The 17,493-nt window shown below is 38.0% G+C and overlaps 1 protein-coding gene across 3 annotated transcripts in view; it reads right to left on the reverse strand.

Moving 5' to 3' along the window:
- TWSG1 (twisted gastrulation BMP signaling modulator 1) overlaps positions 1-17,493 on the reverse strand; it is a 73,124-nt gene that overhangs the window by 21,777 nt on the left and 33,854 nt on the right. For all 3 annotated transcript variants that reach the window (XM_053205493.1, XM_027068489.2, XM_015061609.3), the window contains exon 3: positions 13,835-13,934. In XM_053205493.1, the coding sequence (XP_053061468.1) occupies positions 13,835-13,934 (100 nt within the window). The remainder of the gene's footprint in view (positions 1-13,834; positions 13,935-17,493) is intronic.

The following is a 17,493-nucleotide window of genomic DNA, read 5'->3' on the forward strand; positions in this document are numbered from 1 at the left end:
AGAAAGAAGAACAAAGCTGGAAGTATCACAATCCCAGATTTCAAAACATACTACAAAGCTGTAGTAATCAGAACAGTATGAAACTGACACAAAAATAGATGCATAGCTCAATGAAACAGAATAGAGAGCCCACATCTATATGTCAATTGATCTATAAGCAAAGGAGGCAAGAATATAAATGGAGAAAAGAAAGTTTCTTCAATAAACAGTGCTGGGAAAACTGGAGAGCTACACGCAAAAGAATGAAACTGGTCAGCTTCCTCACAAAATATACAAAAATAAACTCAAAATGGGTGAAAGATCTACGTGTGAGACCTGAAACCAGAAAGCTCCTAGAAGAAAACACAGACAATAATCTCCTGGACATGTTGCCCTTAGCAACATTTTTCTAGATACGTCTCCTGAGGCAAGGTAGACGAAAGCAAAAACAAACTAGTGGGACTACACCAAAATAAAAAGATCTTACCCAGCAAAGGAAGCCATCAACAAAAAGGCAACCTAGTGAATGGGAGAAGATATATAAATAATATAACTGATAAGGGGTTAATATCCAAAATATATAAAGAACTTATACAACTCAACACCTCAAAAACAAACAATCCAGTTTAAAAATGGGCAGAGGACTTGAAGAGACATTTTTCCAAAGAAGGCATACAAATGGCCAAGACACAAGAAAAGATGCTGAACATCACTAATCATGAGGGAAATGGAAATGAAAACCACAATGAGATATCACTTCCCACTAGTCAAAATGGCTACTATCAAAAAGAGAAGGGGCACCTGAGTAGTTCAGTTGGTTAAGTGTCCGACTTCAGCTGAGGTCATGATCTCATAGTTCGTGAGTTCGAGCCCCACGTCCGGCTGTCTGCTGACAGCTCAGAGCCTGGAGCCTGCTTCAGCTTCTGTGTCTCCCTCTCTCTCTGCCCCTCCCTTCCTCATGCTCTGTGTCTGTCTCTCAAAAATAAACAATAAACATTCAAAAAAAAAATTCAAAAAAAAAAGAGCAAGGTGTTAAAAAAAAAAAAAAAAGACAAAAGGGCCACCTGTGTGGCTCAGTCAGTTAAGCATTTGACTGTTGATTTTGGCTCAGGTTATGATCTCATGGTTCATGAAATCAAGCCCCACGTCACATTATATCTCTCTCTCCCTCTCCCTCTCCCTCTGCCCCTCTCCTGCTTGCATGTGCATGCTCTCTCTCTCTCTCAAAATAAATAAATAAATAAAGACAATAAATAAATCTAAAAAAAAAGACAAGAAATAACAAGTATTGGCACTGTTGCTGGGAATGTAAATTGATGCAGCCACTGTTGGAAACAGTATGGAGGTTACTAAAAAAATTAAAATTAGAAATGCTATATGATCCAGTAATCCCACTTACCGGATCAAAGAAAATGAAAACACTAATTCAAAAAGACACGTGCACCCCTATGTTTATTGCAGCATTATTTACAATAGGCACCATATAGAAGCAACCCAAGTGTCTACTGGTAGGTGAATGGATGAAGAAGAGTACTACATATACACAACGGAATATTAGCCATAAAAGTGAATTGCAACATGGTTGGACCTAGATGTTATTATGCTAAGTAAAATAAGTCAGAGAAAGACAAATACCACATGATTTCACTTATATGTGGAATCTAAAAATCAAACAAACAGACAAAAAAAATCAACAACAGACTCATAAACACATAGAACAAACTGATGGTTACCAGAAGGGAGGAGGACAGAGGGATGGGCAAAAATGGGGGAAGGGGAGTGGTAGGTACAGGCTTCCAGTTATCGAATGAACATGTCACAAAAGGACGAATGATACAGCATAGGAAATATAGTCAATGGTATTTTAATAGCACTGTATGGTGACAGATGGTAGCTACACCTGTGGGGAGCAGAGCTTAATGTACAGAGTTGTCAAATCACTATTTGTACACTTGAAACTAATGTAACACTGTGCATCAACTACGCCTCAATAAAAAGTAAGTAAACAAAAATTAAAACAAAAACATGATAACATAGGGTAGGGACGTAAAGTCATTTATTTTCAACCAAGGCACTTTGTGCTGTACTCTAACTTTATTCATGTCTTCCTGAACTAGGAATATAATTTGACCGTACCTAAAAATAACTAAAAACAGGGTACCTAGGTAGCTCAGTAAGTTAAGCATCCGACTCTTGGTTTCAACTCAGGTCATGATCTCATGGTTTGTGAAATTGAGCATCAGACTCCATGCTAACGGCATGGAGCCTGCTTGGGATTCTCTCTCTCCCTCTCTTTCTCAGCCGCTCCTACACTCTGTCTCTCAAAATAAATGAACAAAAATAACTAAAAAACCCCAATTTCCTATACTAGTATTTTGGTTGAACTCTTAGCACATATATGTTCTTTAATATTAGAAAGTAACATGCTGGTATGAAGCAAAAGAGAAATCTGTGTGGTAGCCAATGAGTACACCTAGATCTGATCTGAGCTACAAAAGTCACAGTTATGGGTGCTGGGCTGGCTCACTTGGTTAAGTCTCCGACTTTGGCTCAGATCATGATCTTGCAGTCTGTGGGTTCAAGCCCCATGTTAAGCCCTGCACTCACAGCTCAGAGCCTGGAGCCTGCTTTGGTTTCTAGATCTTCTCTCTCTCTCTGCCCTCCCCCCATCTGCACTCTGTTTCTCTCTCCTTCCCTCTCTCAAAAATAAACATTAAAACAATTTTTTAAACAAAAAAAAAAGGCACAGTCATAACAAAAAGCGTGGATGCCCCAAAAGGGAGAGGCCAAGACCCAGTGAAGTTAGTACTAGAACCGTGGCCGTGAATTCAAAGTCAGAGTTCAAGGAATTCATAAGGCAAATAAAGGAGCAGAATTACAGAAGAAACATGTGATCTACAGGGTGGCAGAGCCTATCTTAAGGCTCAAGGTTGTGTTCCAAGTATCAAGTGCATAGCTGTCTAATCTTGTTTTCCTGGCTTTTGCAGGTGCTGCCTCTTACCTAACAGGTCCCACCTTCTTTTGCAGTTCTCTTAGGCTTTTCTCTCACCTGGGTGAGATGTGGTATCTCTGAAATAGCGTGGCATTTATCTTTCAACAAGTTTTTGTTGGTAAGCAGTTTTTCAGCAGGCTTCCCAGCCTCGTCTTGGAACATATAATATTTTTTTTGTTTTTGTTTTTGTTTTTTTTTTTGAGAGAGAGAGAAAGATTGTGAGGAGAGGGGCAGAAGGAGAGAGAGAGAGAGGAGAGAGAGAATCCCAAGCAGGCTCTTTGTCCAGCATGGAGCCGTATCTCAAGACCTTGAGATCATGACCTGAGGTGAAACCAAGAGTTGGACGCTTAACTGACTGAGCCACGCAGGCATCCTATGTTTTTTTGTTTGTTTGTTTGTTTGTTTTGCATATAATACTTTCATTAAGTACTGAAAGTGGCCTCAGTATCAGAAAGAATCTAGTGTTTCCAAACCAACATTATCAAAACAGTGCATCACTGAATTCCAGTGTTCCATGAGACATATTTTTTTTTTAAAGAGATTTTTTTTACTAGACTTGATTTTTTTTTTTTTAACGTTTATTTATTTTTGAGACAGAGAGAGACAGAGCATGAACGGGGTAGGGTCAGAGAGAGAGGGAGACACAGAATCCGAAACAGGCTCCAGGCTCTGAGCTGTCAGCACAGAGCCCGACGCGGGGCTCGAACTCACGGACCGTGAGATCGTGACCTGAGCCGAAGTCGGCCGCTTAACCAACTGAGCCACCCAGGCACCCCTCCATGAGACATATTTAGTATCTCACTTGTTCAAAGAGGGGCACCTGGGTGGCTCGGTCAGTGAAGCATCCAACTTTTTTTTTTCTTTTTAATGTTTGTTTTTGAGAGAGAGACACACAGAGTGTGAACTGGGGAGGGACAGTGAGAGGAAGACACAGAATCCAAAGCAGGCTCCAGGCTCTGAGCTGTCAGCACAGAGCCAACTCGGGGCTCGAGCCCATGAACCATGACCTGAGACAAAGTCTGACACTTAACCAACTGAGCTGCCCAGGTGCCCCTGTGTCCAACTCTTGATTTTGGCTGAGGTCATGATCTCACAATTTATGGGATTGGGCCCGTGTGGGAGGCTTTGATAGCATGGAGCCTAATTGGGATTCTCTCTCTCTCTCCCTCTCTCTGCCCCTCCCCTACTTATGTGCTTTGTCTTTCTCTCTCAAAATAAATAAATAAACTTAAAAAAAAAAACTGTTCAAAAATGAAAAAGCTGATGGTTGTTATGTTTTTTCTTCACTGGTGAAAGTTACTCATTTTTTCTTATAATTTAACATTGGCCATGAATTCAATATTTAAATGCACATCAAACATGTCTCAAAGTTAAAATTTCTTAAAGTAGTGTGAAAATTAATAAAAGAAAACTTCACATTTTAGTCAGGAGGCCAGAAAGGAGAGCTCTCACACCAAACCACTCCTTACAGCCCGTGGCAATCCCTATAAGAAGAAGCCTATACTTTGCTACCCCAGAAGGAGGAAGGTTTTCTTCTCCCCCAGCAACGGCCCAGATAATGAGAGACTGTCTCAACTCAGCCAGTGAGAATCCACTGCACTTTCAACTCTTAGTTTACTCCAGCAGACTTTTTGTTTACAAGAGTACCCCCAACTCCTCCCTGTCCTCCATACAAGAGTGTTCCTCTCCTTTGTTCTCCAGACTTGCCTATGGTTTTGCTGTAGCTTGCATGTCCCAAATTGCAATTCTCTGCTATTCCCAAATAAACCTCTTTTTGCTTGCAAAAAAAAAAAAAAAAGATAATTTTACTTTTAAGGTTTAAGTAAAGAGTCTATTATATTACACATCATTTAATAATTTTCTAAAATGCATTTTAAACCACTATGTGATACTGTATGATTCCATTTATGTGAAATTATAGAACAATAGTTAGGCCCGCTTGTTTTTGCTGCACATTATTCTAAAAGTACAGGCTAATGCCAAATCCAGAATATAAAATAGAGCATTTCATTTACACAAAACTGAATATTGTCAATGGTCTGTTTCTGTACTTTAGGGCAAAAAAACCCAAAAAACAAAAAACAAAAAAAACTCAGGGAAAACAAAAAGTAGCCTAATTAATGAAGTCAGCGTTCTTTGTGTTTAATATATTAATAACTTTCGGGAGAATCAGTTTTCTTTTTTTTTTTTTTTAACGCTTATTTATTTTTGAAACAGAGAGAGACAGAGCATGAACAGGGGAGGGTCAGAGAGAGGGAGACACAGAACCTGAAACAGGCGCCAGGCTCTGAGCCATCAGCACAGAGCCCGACGCAGGGCTCGAACTCACGGACCGCGAGATCATGATCTGAGCCGAAGTTGGCCGCTCAACCAACTGAGCCACCCAGGCACCCCAAGAATCAGTTTTCAAGAGCTAAGCCTGTTTGGGAAGTCTCTTGCACGTCGAAAGGGAAGAAAAGAATCCTCTTATCAACTGTAGTGTGTACATGTGTATACTTGAAATTAATTCACTCTGGGTAGAAGAATGACCGATGGATGCCGAGCCTTCATAGATATTAAGATATGTACAAGGCCTCTATACATACAACAATGTGGTTTTCTCCAATTTTTTTAAAGATTTTATTTTTAAGTAATCTTTCCACCCAACATGAGGCTCAAACTCACAACACCAAGAGTCATATGCGCTACTGACTGGGCCAGCCAGGTGCCCCAAAACAGTGTGGTTTTGATGCACGAACAGACACAGAGATGGATGGCATAGCAGAGAAAACCCAGAAATAAAGCAAAGTGCATATGATAAAGGTGGCATCTTAAACCAGTGCAGAGAGCCTTTTAAATAGCTTTATGCCTTTATAAATAATATTTAAATAAATAGTGGTAGTTATTTGAAAAAGAAAAAAACTGGATCCATAGTTCATATATAAACCAGGGTGAATTCCAAATGTATTAGACAGCTAGATGTAGATAAACAAATAAAACCATACAAGTATTATCTGGGAGCACAGGGAAATCCTGATTATGACTCAAAATCTAGAAACAAACACTGATAGAGTTGACAACATAAAATAAAAAACTTCTCAAGATAAAAAATAACAAAGAAAGTTAAAATACAAATGATCAGCTGTGAAACAAAATTATAATTTATAACACAGATGTTGGGGTTATATACCGAATATATTTTTAAGCTTCTAAATAATGAACAAAAATACCAATAATCTAGTAGCAAAATGGGCAAAAGATATGAACAAACAATGCACAAAAAAATAAATATAAATCATCCTTAAGCATATGAATAGATGCTCAATCTCACTGGTAATACGAGATAGTGAAATTTTAAAAATATACCATTTCTTACCTATCAAATTAACAAAAATCCAAAACTTTGGTAACAATAGCAGCAAAAGTTTGACAACATAAACCTTTGGTAATGTTGTAAGGGAGCAGGTGTTCTGTTATATTGCCTTCACGAGAAACCAAATGTTACAGCTCTTTTGGAGGAGAATTTGACAATATCTAGCAATATTACATTGACTTGACTACACAAGATTATTCATTATAGTGTTGTTTGTAATGGTAAAAGATTAGAAATAACCCAATGTCCATCTATCAACAAATGAGTACATAAAATGTTGGGGTTCTATGTAGGTAGCCAAAACAATATTAATATGAAAGAAGTTCCAGGATATTCAATTAAATGAAAAAACAGGGGTGCCTGGATGGCTATTTGGCTAAGTGTTTGACTCTTGATTTTGGCTCAGGGCTTGATCTGTTGGTTCCTGAGTTCGAGCTCCACATAGGGCTCTGCCCTGACAGCAGGGATTCTCTCTCTAACCCCCTCTCTGCTCTCCCCACATGCTCTCTCATTCTCACTCTCTTTTTCAAAACAAACAAACAAATAAACAAACTTTTAAAAAATGAAAAAACAAGAGGGGCGCCAGGGTGGCTCAGTCGGTTAAACATCCGACTTCAGCTCAGGTCATGATCTCACAGTTTGTGAGTTCGAGCCCCGCATCAGGCTCTGTGTTGACAGCTCGGAGCCTGGAGCCTGCTTCGGATTCTGTGTCTCCTTCTCTCTCTGCCTCTCCCCAACTTGTGCTCTGTCTCTCAAAAAATAAATGTAAAAAAAATAAATAAATAAAAAGAAAGAAAAAAGCATGAAGCATAATGTTTTATGTGACAAATGAATATTTTGTTTAACAAAATATGAATGCCTATGAAGGTTTTAAAAAAATGGTTATAGATAGGATGAAACCATCCATCCCAATTTCCTTGCGCCAATTCTAGTCAATTCAAGTTCAGGTTTATCCTATTGCCCTAGTTTAATTCTCAAAAATGTCCTAGTTTCTAGGCTTTGATTGAAGGGTGCCTGGGTGGCTCAGTTGGTTAAGTGTCTGACTCTTGATTTCAGCTCAGGTCATAATCTTGGGATTGGTGAAACTGAGCCCCTCATGGGGTTGTGCACTGACAGGACCCTGCTTGGGATTCTTTCTTTCCCTCCCTCCCTCCCTCCCTCCCTCCCTCCCTCCCTCTCTCTCTCTCTCTCAAAATAAACTTTAAAAAATATTGTCCTAATTTGGATAAAAAATTATGTGGTCACCTTGTCTATAGTTGAGGGAAGGAATAGAGTGGAGGTGACAGAGATGGAAATGAGCCATTGCCACTATTATATACATTTGTCTTTCTAATTGTGTAAATATTTTACATAATCAAAGCACAAAAAAATTCAAAAAAGGAAATAAACAGAGGCACCTGGGTGGCTCAATCAGTTAAACCCCTGACTCAGGTCATGATCTCACAGTTCATGCATTCGAGTCCCACATCAAGGTCTGTGCTGACAGTGTGGAGCCTGCTCAGGATTCTCTCTCTCTGCTCTCTCTCTCTAAAATAAATAAATAAACCTTAAAAAAAGAAAAATAATCTCTAAAAACTGAAAACAACACAAATGAACCTAACTTTATATCAAATTGGTCACATAACCACTCACAGAAAATTAGTCTGACTTTGGAAGACAGTATTTGGGCTTACATCCTCAGTGTCTATGCAACGACAAAGCAATCTTAACTGCCACTTAATAGTCTTGTTGATGTATTATAAGTCATTCTATTAATGTTGTCAGAAACCAAAAATTTCAGCGTGGAAGAGTTACAGATATAAAATCAAAAAAAGACCCTGTCACCTTAAATTTGAATTGGCAATATTACTACAAACTCAAAAAGGTTTTCCCTTGTAGCTATTTATTAGCTCTGCCCATGAAAAAGGACTAGTAAAAAGCTAGTAGTAGCAACAAGTAGTCCTGTTGCCAAGACTGTGGTCTCTACCTACCATTTTCTTTTATTGGAAACCAAAGCCCCCCAGGGAAATGGCTAATTCCATAAGTGAGGCAGAGAATGTATAACATGAGCCTGGGACAGCCTGTCTGAAGCTAACAAAAAGGACAGAAACCGTATCAGAAGGACTCAAGAACCAAGTTAAAGAGGTTCCTACTAATCAAAGATGAGTCAATTTGAGCAAAAAGAATAATGACAGCAACTGATTAAAACACTAAACATATTAGAAAAGTCATGAGTTTACAATGATACTTAAAACATCCCCATCCCTACAAAACCTACCAAAAAGCAAAGCCAAAATGTATTAAATGCTATTGGAATTTGCTAGCGCATGAAGTCAATACTCTAAAAATGAACAAAGATGGAGAATTACATATTTATTTCACATTTCACTTATATATCTTTTATTTCAGGGTAACCAAAGGACTGTAGTAAATGTAAGAAAGTTCTATACAGAATAATTCCAGCTAATAAATGCAGAAGGAAAGATAATAATATAAGGTCATTATTTAATGAAACTGATAATGGCAAAGGTTATCAGTTTGAAGGGTGAAACTACAAAGTGAAAGCCTGATGGAAAACTTCCCACAAAAGGATCAGATTTTCACCATCTGAACCCACCAATTGTTTTGAACATCACTAAAAGCAGGACAACCAGATATTATGCAGTATAATTTACCACTGTATTCCACCCTCCTTAACTGAGCCTGAATCTAATCAGTCTTTAGATCTAATCTTCAATCTATAGGAAATAGGACAAAAAAACCAAGTTAAATAAATATGAGAGGCAATCAGTCAAATCCAAAATGTGATATATTTTCCATCATAACTCACTAGTTTCTTCAACAAGTCAAAGGAATTTTAAAAATTTTTGTTATTGTTTTAGTTTATTTTTTGAGAGAGAGAGAGAGTGAGTGAGTAGGGGAGGAGCAGAGAGAGGGGGAGAGAGAGAATCCCAAGCAGCCTTCACACTGTCAGTTCAGAGCCCAGTGTGGGGCTCGAATTCATGAACCATGAGATCATGACCTGAGCTGAAATCAGGAGTTGGAGGTTTAACTGACTGAGCCACCTAGGCACTCCAGTCAGTAGAATTTTAAAAGGTGATGATGAGGGAAGGAAGAATTATTTTACAATACATAACAAACCTGTTTAGAAACATAAGAAACTCGACAGCTTACTATAGTAAGAGGACTATGGACCTTGAGTCGACTGAAACAACTATAAACAACATTTAGTCAATTAGGGCAATCTGAATATGGACTGGGTATTAGGTGTTAAGGAAGTATTTGCTGGTTATTGTAGATGTGGTAATGACGTTGTATTGTGTAAGAAAAAAAATTTTTTTGAGATGAATAGCTAAGGTACTTTGGATATGTAGTGAAATCACTTCATAATAGTCCAACAAAAAAAAAGGTGGGGGGTGAGAGATACAGACAGATGAAGGAATGGATGAAACCAGTATGGCTGCCAAAGCTAGGGAGCAGGTACACAGAAGTTCATTGCACTCTCTATTTTTGTGTGTATTTGGAAAAGTAAAAACAAAACAAACACTAAAACAAAACAAAACAAAAGCTGTAGGTAGGGATCTATGATACTCAAACCACAGGATTTGGGGAATGTGTTGAACAGCAAGGATGAAAATGAGTTGTGGTGGTTACCCTTAAGGCAACTTAATAGAAAATCCAGAAAGAGAAACGAATTCTCTTATACAAGGTTGCTGGAGAGAGCCTGCTAGACAAAGTATGTGCTAAAGGTCCACAGAATGAGACTCTAAGGGAAGGCTGCACTCTAATTTGGGTCCTCTCAGAGGCCTGTGCCCCACCCATGAAAAGTATGGGGAGTGTTTCAGTTAAGAAGGGAGAAGCGGCCACAGGTTTACAGAGGACATCACAAGAGCCTAGTGTGGAAGAGAACTGCCTGTAAGGAAGAGAATACTGCTGTACAAAAAAAACCTAGAATATGGAAATGTTCTCCTAGAGAGCAGAAAGATTAACTGATTTTTATTTTAAAATTTTTAAGTTTATTTATTTATTTGGGGGAGAGGGGCAGAGAGAGAGGGAGAAAGAATCTCAAGCAGGTTCTGCACCATCCTTTTGTGGGACTTGAACCCACGATCATGAGAACATGACCTGAGCTGAAATCAAGAGTCAGACGCCCAAATGACTGAGCCACCTAGGCACCCCAAGATTAACTGAATTTTAAAGGAAAGGTTAAGTTATGTTATGAACTCAAGGTTCAAAACTAGTTATTAAATCCTTAGGGGTAAATATTACATGTTTTTAAATGGGAACTAGCCCAGAAGCATACCAGTTGCTTCTAGAATTGTAGAGATATGACTGTGTATAAGTACTCTTTCTCAGTAGAAGAATTACAGAACTCTTTTCCTAGAAAAGAGGCTCTTCATATTAGTGGCTAAATGAATGGAGGTGCCTGGCTGGGTCAGTTGGTGGAGCATGAGACTTTTTTTTTTTAAGTGTCTATTTATTTATTTTTGAGAAAGAGAGAGAGAACAAGCAGGGAGGGGCAGAGAGAGGGAGCCACAGAATCTGAAGCAGGCTTCAGGCCCTGAACTGTCAAGCACTGAGCCTGATTTGGGATTCGAACTCACAAATTGCGAGATTATGACCTGAGCCGAAGCTGGACCCTTTACTGACTGAGCCACCCAGGTGCCCCAAAGCATGAGACTCTTGATCCCCAGGTTGGGTGTGAAAAAAATCTTTTAAAAAGAAGATTAATGGCACTGTTACCATTGTGTGATGTGTAAAACACACACAACACACATATACACACACACATTATTTTAGGCAATGCTAAAAGTGTACTTGTGTATTTAGTATCCATGTTAAATTAAATGCTTATATATGTATTTAGGGGTGAAAGGACTTGTTTTCTCTTTTCTACTTTCATTGTACATTAAATAAACTTACATTTAACATCCTAAAATAATTCAAAGCTTCTTTTTTCCCCTAACAGAATTTAAAAAATTATGACCATCAAGGACATAAACTGTCCATCTTGGGAGAATAATGCAGTAAGAACTCGTTTATCTGACAGTCGTAAAACACTGGAGTACCTTCTACGTACCATACACTATACTAGCTGTTAGAGATACCAAGATGAATCTAAGATGACAGAAGAAAAGACACCTCTGCCCCAGTTCTCTCAGAATTCACTACAAAACAATAAGGAAAAACAAGAAAGTGAAACACTAACTCCATCTTGGAGGAACCTACGAGTTCAATGTAGGTTCAATGTAGGTTCCTTGGAGGAACCTATGAGTTCAACGTACAAGTTCAATGTGGCGGAGTAAGCAGTATCCCTCACAGGCAGATATGTGGGCACCACAAAATTCTAGGAAGACTCAGGAGTTGCAGACAAACAAGTAAGGCAGAAGCAAGCTTATTCTGAGAATAGTTATGCCTCCAAATTGGTCCCTGCCTCTCTTCTCCCACAACTATAGAAGATAAGACAGTTTATTCCCTAGAGAAATTAAAGCAAAGAGGCCTTGGACTGGGAATACCAAAAATTGTAGAGGGTGGAGATGAAGGTGGAAAGAAAGAAGGAAAGAAAGTAAATTATAGCATGCTTTCTGAATACTGACATCACCCCTCAGGACCCCAGAACATTTGAAGCCATATCACCCACTCTTACCGCAGACCAGACACTCAAAGATTCTTCCCTGAAAAGCTGTATGATCCCAAATAGAAAAATCTATAGATCCTCAGGCAGAGGGTTCCTCAGTGAAAAAGACTGCAACCATCTGAGAGGGAGGCAAACTAGATTCCACACCCTGTCTATGAGCAAAGGCTCCCAATTAGCATTATTAGAGTACCTAACTTATACGTATCAATAGATGGCCAAGGATCAGCAGGCATTTGAGGAAATGGAAACCATGCAAAGAGCAGAAGGGAAAACTTCAACAGCAACTGACCTCCATAATTAACAGTCCCAGAAAGATAAAAAAATATCTTATCTATAACACAAGAAAAATATGCTCCCCAGAAAGGACAAGCAGAGAAGGGCTCTTGGAAATCAAAAATGAAAGCCAAAATTTCAAACACTAATATGAAGTTTAGAAGATTAAGAAATCATTTAGGAAGTATACTTCAATACAAAAAGACAGATAATAGGATTGCCCATTTAATAAATGAGTTTCCATACTATCATGCATCAAACTAGTATGTAACACTAATTTATTCAATGAATTGCTAAAGTAATTACTGATTTAACTAGAAGTAGTGATAAAACTATCCTGGGAAGATAAGAGATACGAGAGCTAAATTATCATCTACCATAATAAGAAGTCAACTAGTAGTTTCTAAATTCAAAGAATCAAGAGAACAGCATAAGGACATTATTTAAAATTATGGAAATAACATAATACCGAAGAGCCAGAAGTTGTTGTCTCTGATGCAGGAGATCAAAGGATTGGGAAGAAGACGCCAGGGGGTTGTTTAAGTACAATGTGCATGTACCTTAGGTATGTGCATACATCCCACTTTGATAAAAATAGAACTTAATTTTAAAAGATCAGTATGACACCAACCTTGATCTGAAGGAGTTTACACTGTTGGAAGAGACATGCAAAACAATCATAGTAGCACGCAATACACAACTCAACAGAAGCAGACAATCTGAACAACATAGTGGATCTTATCTCAGTCAAAAAAAGGGTGTTTGGGGGCGCCTGGGTGGCTCAGTTGGTTGAGCGTCCGACTTCGGCTCAGGTCACGATCTCACGGTCCGTGAGTTCGAGCCCCGCGTCGGGCTCTGGGCTGATGGTTCAGAGCCTGGAGCCTGCTTCCGATTCTGTTGTCTCCCTCTCTCTCTGCCCCTCCCCCATTCATGCTCTGTCTCTCTCTGTCTCAAAAATAAATAAATGTTAAAAAAAATTTTTTTTTTAAAAAAAGGGTGTTTGTGAGACAAGGGGACACCTGAACTGTGGTTTCAGAGGATGGAAAAGGGTTCACTGGTTGGAGAATGATGAATGTTTCCCCTGTCAACAGTCTACACATGTAAGTTTTCTTTCTAAAACACAAGTGATAACATTCCATAAACACACTTTCATACACCTTGCTTTTTTTTTTTTTCACTTAATACCTCTTGGAGACCATTCCTCAGAAAGCCCTTAAAAAAAGTTTTCGGTTTCTCAAGGATCTTTTACTGAAGTCTTACATAAAAGGAAGATAACCTATTTTTAATATACTAACTCCTAATTTTAATTGCAACTACAACACATGCTTCTTATTAAAAATTCAACACTATGAAAAATTAAAAATAAAAAGTAAAAACTTTTCCATTGTTCTTCCATTCCCACTTCCCCAAAATAAGCACTTTGAATTTCCTTCCAGACCTTTTTCTATAAAAATAAAAATGCACATACATGTAAATACTATTCAACTAACGTTCCATGCATCTACTACAGCTTATACTCACACTAGTCTATACACATAAAATACACTTACATTATTTAAAGTCTCTTAAAGTCAAGGATTCTGTGATGAGAAACTTTAAACTTTACTGCATGTCAACTTACCAACGCAATCACAACACTCATCCCAAAGGGTCCCAAGACATAACATACACTCCTTACAGCAGGAACAATTCCCTTCTCCAGGTCGGCACTGGCAGAGCTCCTGGAAATAAGATAGATGTTCAAACTTAAAATTTCAAACAACCATATTTAAAACTGTTAGTTTTTTGCAACCCCCCCCCCATATATGCATTTATAGTCATTTACTCTTCACACAGTTTTTTATTCAAGATCATTAACTGTTTGTAAGAACATAAATATCTACAATGTCAAGTAGATTTATATTTTCTTTTGGATGCATTCAGTGACCTATTTTGGATGCTTTTATCTTATTGTGAAACCAAAGAAAACCTTTTACTTTATAACCCATTACTTTACCCCCTACACTACCTTGAAAAATAGTTCAGTACAAGCACAAAACCTGTTTTTCAGCTATTAGACTCATTGTATAAATTAAATGAATAGCCAGCTTGTAGCAGGAGCTGTGCTTTCTCAATACGTGGAGTCTTTCAAAAACTGCTATTTTTATTGACCTACAACTGTTAAAAGAGTGTGCTTGGTGCAGCAGACTATTTAAAAGAAGGCAGCGATTATTTCCTCCCTATGTCCACCCACCCTCTTTGCAATGTAACTCTGCAGCTCTTCCTATCAAAGGACAGTGTCTATTTCCAGACTAGCTTTAATCAGCAGAATTTGGTGGAAATGACATCGTGTGAGTTCTGAGTCTGGGTCTCCATGGCACTGAGTGCTTATACTCCTCCTCTTAGAACTTCTCCCAGCTGCCATGTGTAGCCTGGAAGAAGGCCACATGGGCAAGTTGGTCCATTGGACGCCTTCCTCTCTCATCCAGCCTCCAACCAACCAGCAGCTGACAATGGACATAAGAATGAGACCAGAAAAACCATACAGTTGATATGGGCCCAAATGGCCAACCCACAGAAATAGGAGCTAAACAAATGGTTACTGTTTTAAGCCACTAAACTTTGGAGTCATTTGTCACTCCACAAAAGCTAATTAATACAGCTTGTTTCTCAAATGAAGCTCCCAGGTAATTCCTCTAGCCCCCTTGCCACCAGACAACCACTCCTAAACAAACCCAACGTAAAGAGAATTCTGTAGCCACCATTGCCTACTTAGCTTTCCCTGGCTTATAAGATACCATATACATTTTTATTTTTATTTATTTACTTATTTTTGAGAGAGAGACAGAATGTGAGCAGGGGAGGGGCAGAGAGAGAGGGAGACCCAGAATCCAAAGCAGGCTCCAGGCTCTAAGCTGTCAGCACAGAGCCCAACGTGGGGCTCAAACTCACAAACCATGAGATCATGACCTGAGCCAAAGTTGGAAGCTTAACTCACTGAGCTACCCAGGTGCCCCAAAGATACCGTATACATTTTGAAAAAAATTTAACATAGCACATAATATTCATTCCTATTAAATTCATCTTATTACATTTCTAGACTACAGGAGTCACTCCGATGTTCTAGTATGACATGATTTTTTGCACCCTTGATATTTAATTCCTTTTTTCTTCTTCTCTAAAAGTTCCCTAGCTATTTCACAGCATTTTTGGCAGTCGACACTTGTACTATTTTCTAACTAATTAGAAAATTAGATTAGTTTGATCCCGATGTATACCTGTGACCTGATGATACATGCAAGTAGTAGTATTTTAGTTCTTCAAAACTCTGTACAATCAAGCTGAATTCACTTACTGCAGACCTTCGGTAACTTTGTTAAGTCTATTAGAAAGAGAAGGACTAAAAGGGAAGGGACTTCCTGAAAAGTACAGATGCTTCATCATAAAACTGGGATGCTTGATCCAGAAAAGCTCAAACATACTTGGAAATTTAGAAAATCGGAGTTGCCAAAGATCTATTTTGTGACTGGTTTCTCCATAAAAACCTGTCTGTCCTGTCTTTGGAACAAGAGAACATTTTCTGAGTACACATGGTGCTTTTAGGATACTTTTTGTTTTTTAGTTTTAGAAAGCTTGCCACTTAGTCACAAGAAATAAAGCTTCTTTCAAATATTAATTTACATTATACATAGTGTCCCTTTATTCTCTAGTTGCTTGTATTTACATTATTTATTTAACTCAGGAGAAGCAAACTAGAAAGTAACAAATTTATTCACAGAATAAGTCTCTCCTTTTTCTATCTATCGAAGCTTCCAAATAGCTTATTAAATGAGTTACTGTATATCATGCTAAATAATGCGGAAATGAATGTCAATGCAGTGGCACCCAGTCTGAGTCATTCGAGTGTTCATTATGTCTTTTTACCATCAGGTATCTGCAAGGTGTTTTAAATTGGAATGAAAGGGTGGTGATACTTTAAGATTACTGGGAACTAATGGAAGGTTAAAACTAAGGCCATTTAAAAGTCGCTTCAACTTGCCTGGATTATGTAGCCCTCAAGATTAAATCTATTTCATGCCCTCTTAATAGATGCTTGTACTTTTACATGTCAGTGTAATGGAATAATGTACTCTAGCAATATGCTTAATAATTTATACTTTACTGATAGAATATAAAGGGAGAGGCTATAGGAAGCTAAGACATGAGGGAAATAACTTGAAAATAAGCTTTATTTCTGCACTATTAAAATAACAAAAGTGCAGGCTAAGACTTTCTCGGTAAAAATTACTGCTAAAACTGGTTGAATGCCAGGTAACAGTATGCCAGCTAATATTTTCCCTTCTTTCCATTTTACTACAGAAACGACTGAAAAATCCTTGCCTTAATAAAACAAACTTACCCACATAAATTAAGACATTTTACAGAGCAAATAGGCCTCAAAATATATCAAAGCATCTCTATTCTTCATAGCTCATGTCAGCATTCTTTTCAGGAGACTGAAAACTAAGGAAAATGAGATCACATCCTGAAACCAACCTTTTAGTCAGCATTTGCACCTTTTCAATTTTCAAACAGACTATTTCTTATTTTCCAGGAGAAAATTCCAGGCAAATTTAATATATGGCATTTAGGATCTCAAAAACCTCACTGAAGGTCAAGAGAGCAAACATATATGGAAACCGTTTGCTTTATGACTATTGTTAAGTCAAGAAAAAAATAGCAATGGATTTCCATGTGTAAATCATGATGAATAACAACCATGTGTGGCTCACCAAGCAATTTATTCCTCCCTAGTCACTTTACGTGTCTTCCAAAATCACATTATTGAATGTTTGGTCATAAACATCTTTGGAAATGTACACTGTAATTTTCTTTACAGCACAAGAAAACTATGGTTAGGATGAATGTTTCTAAAAAAAAAAAAATGCTTCTGCTGTGCTTTGAACCCAAATATTGGAAATACAAAAGAAAAAAAATCAACTCAGTATGTAACTCTGTGATGAATCAAGGATCACAGAAAACCATTAAAAATTCCTTTTAAATTAAGCAGTCTCACTCATTTAAAAAGAAACGTTTAGCTTTAACAGTTTTAGTTATGAAGACATAAATGAATCTTCAGTAACCAGAAAAGCTTTCCCAAAGAGGCTACAGTAAAGATAACAAAGATGCTTTAAGAAAATTTAAGTATTTTGGGGTCACCTGTGTGGCTCAGTTGGTTAAGCATCTGACTTCAGATCAGGGCATGATCTCACTGTTTGTGAGTTCGAGGCCAAGAGGCACATATCCTGCTTGGGATTCTCT

Source organism: Acinonyx jubatus, chromosome D3 (assembly GCF_027475565.1).
Source record: "Acinonyx jubatus isolate Ajub_Pintada_27869175 chromosome D3, VMU_Ajub_asm_v1.0, whole genome shotgun sequence".
NCBI lineage: Eukaryota > Metazoa > Chordata > Mammalia > Carnivora > Felidae > Acinonyx > Acinonyx jubatus.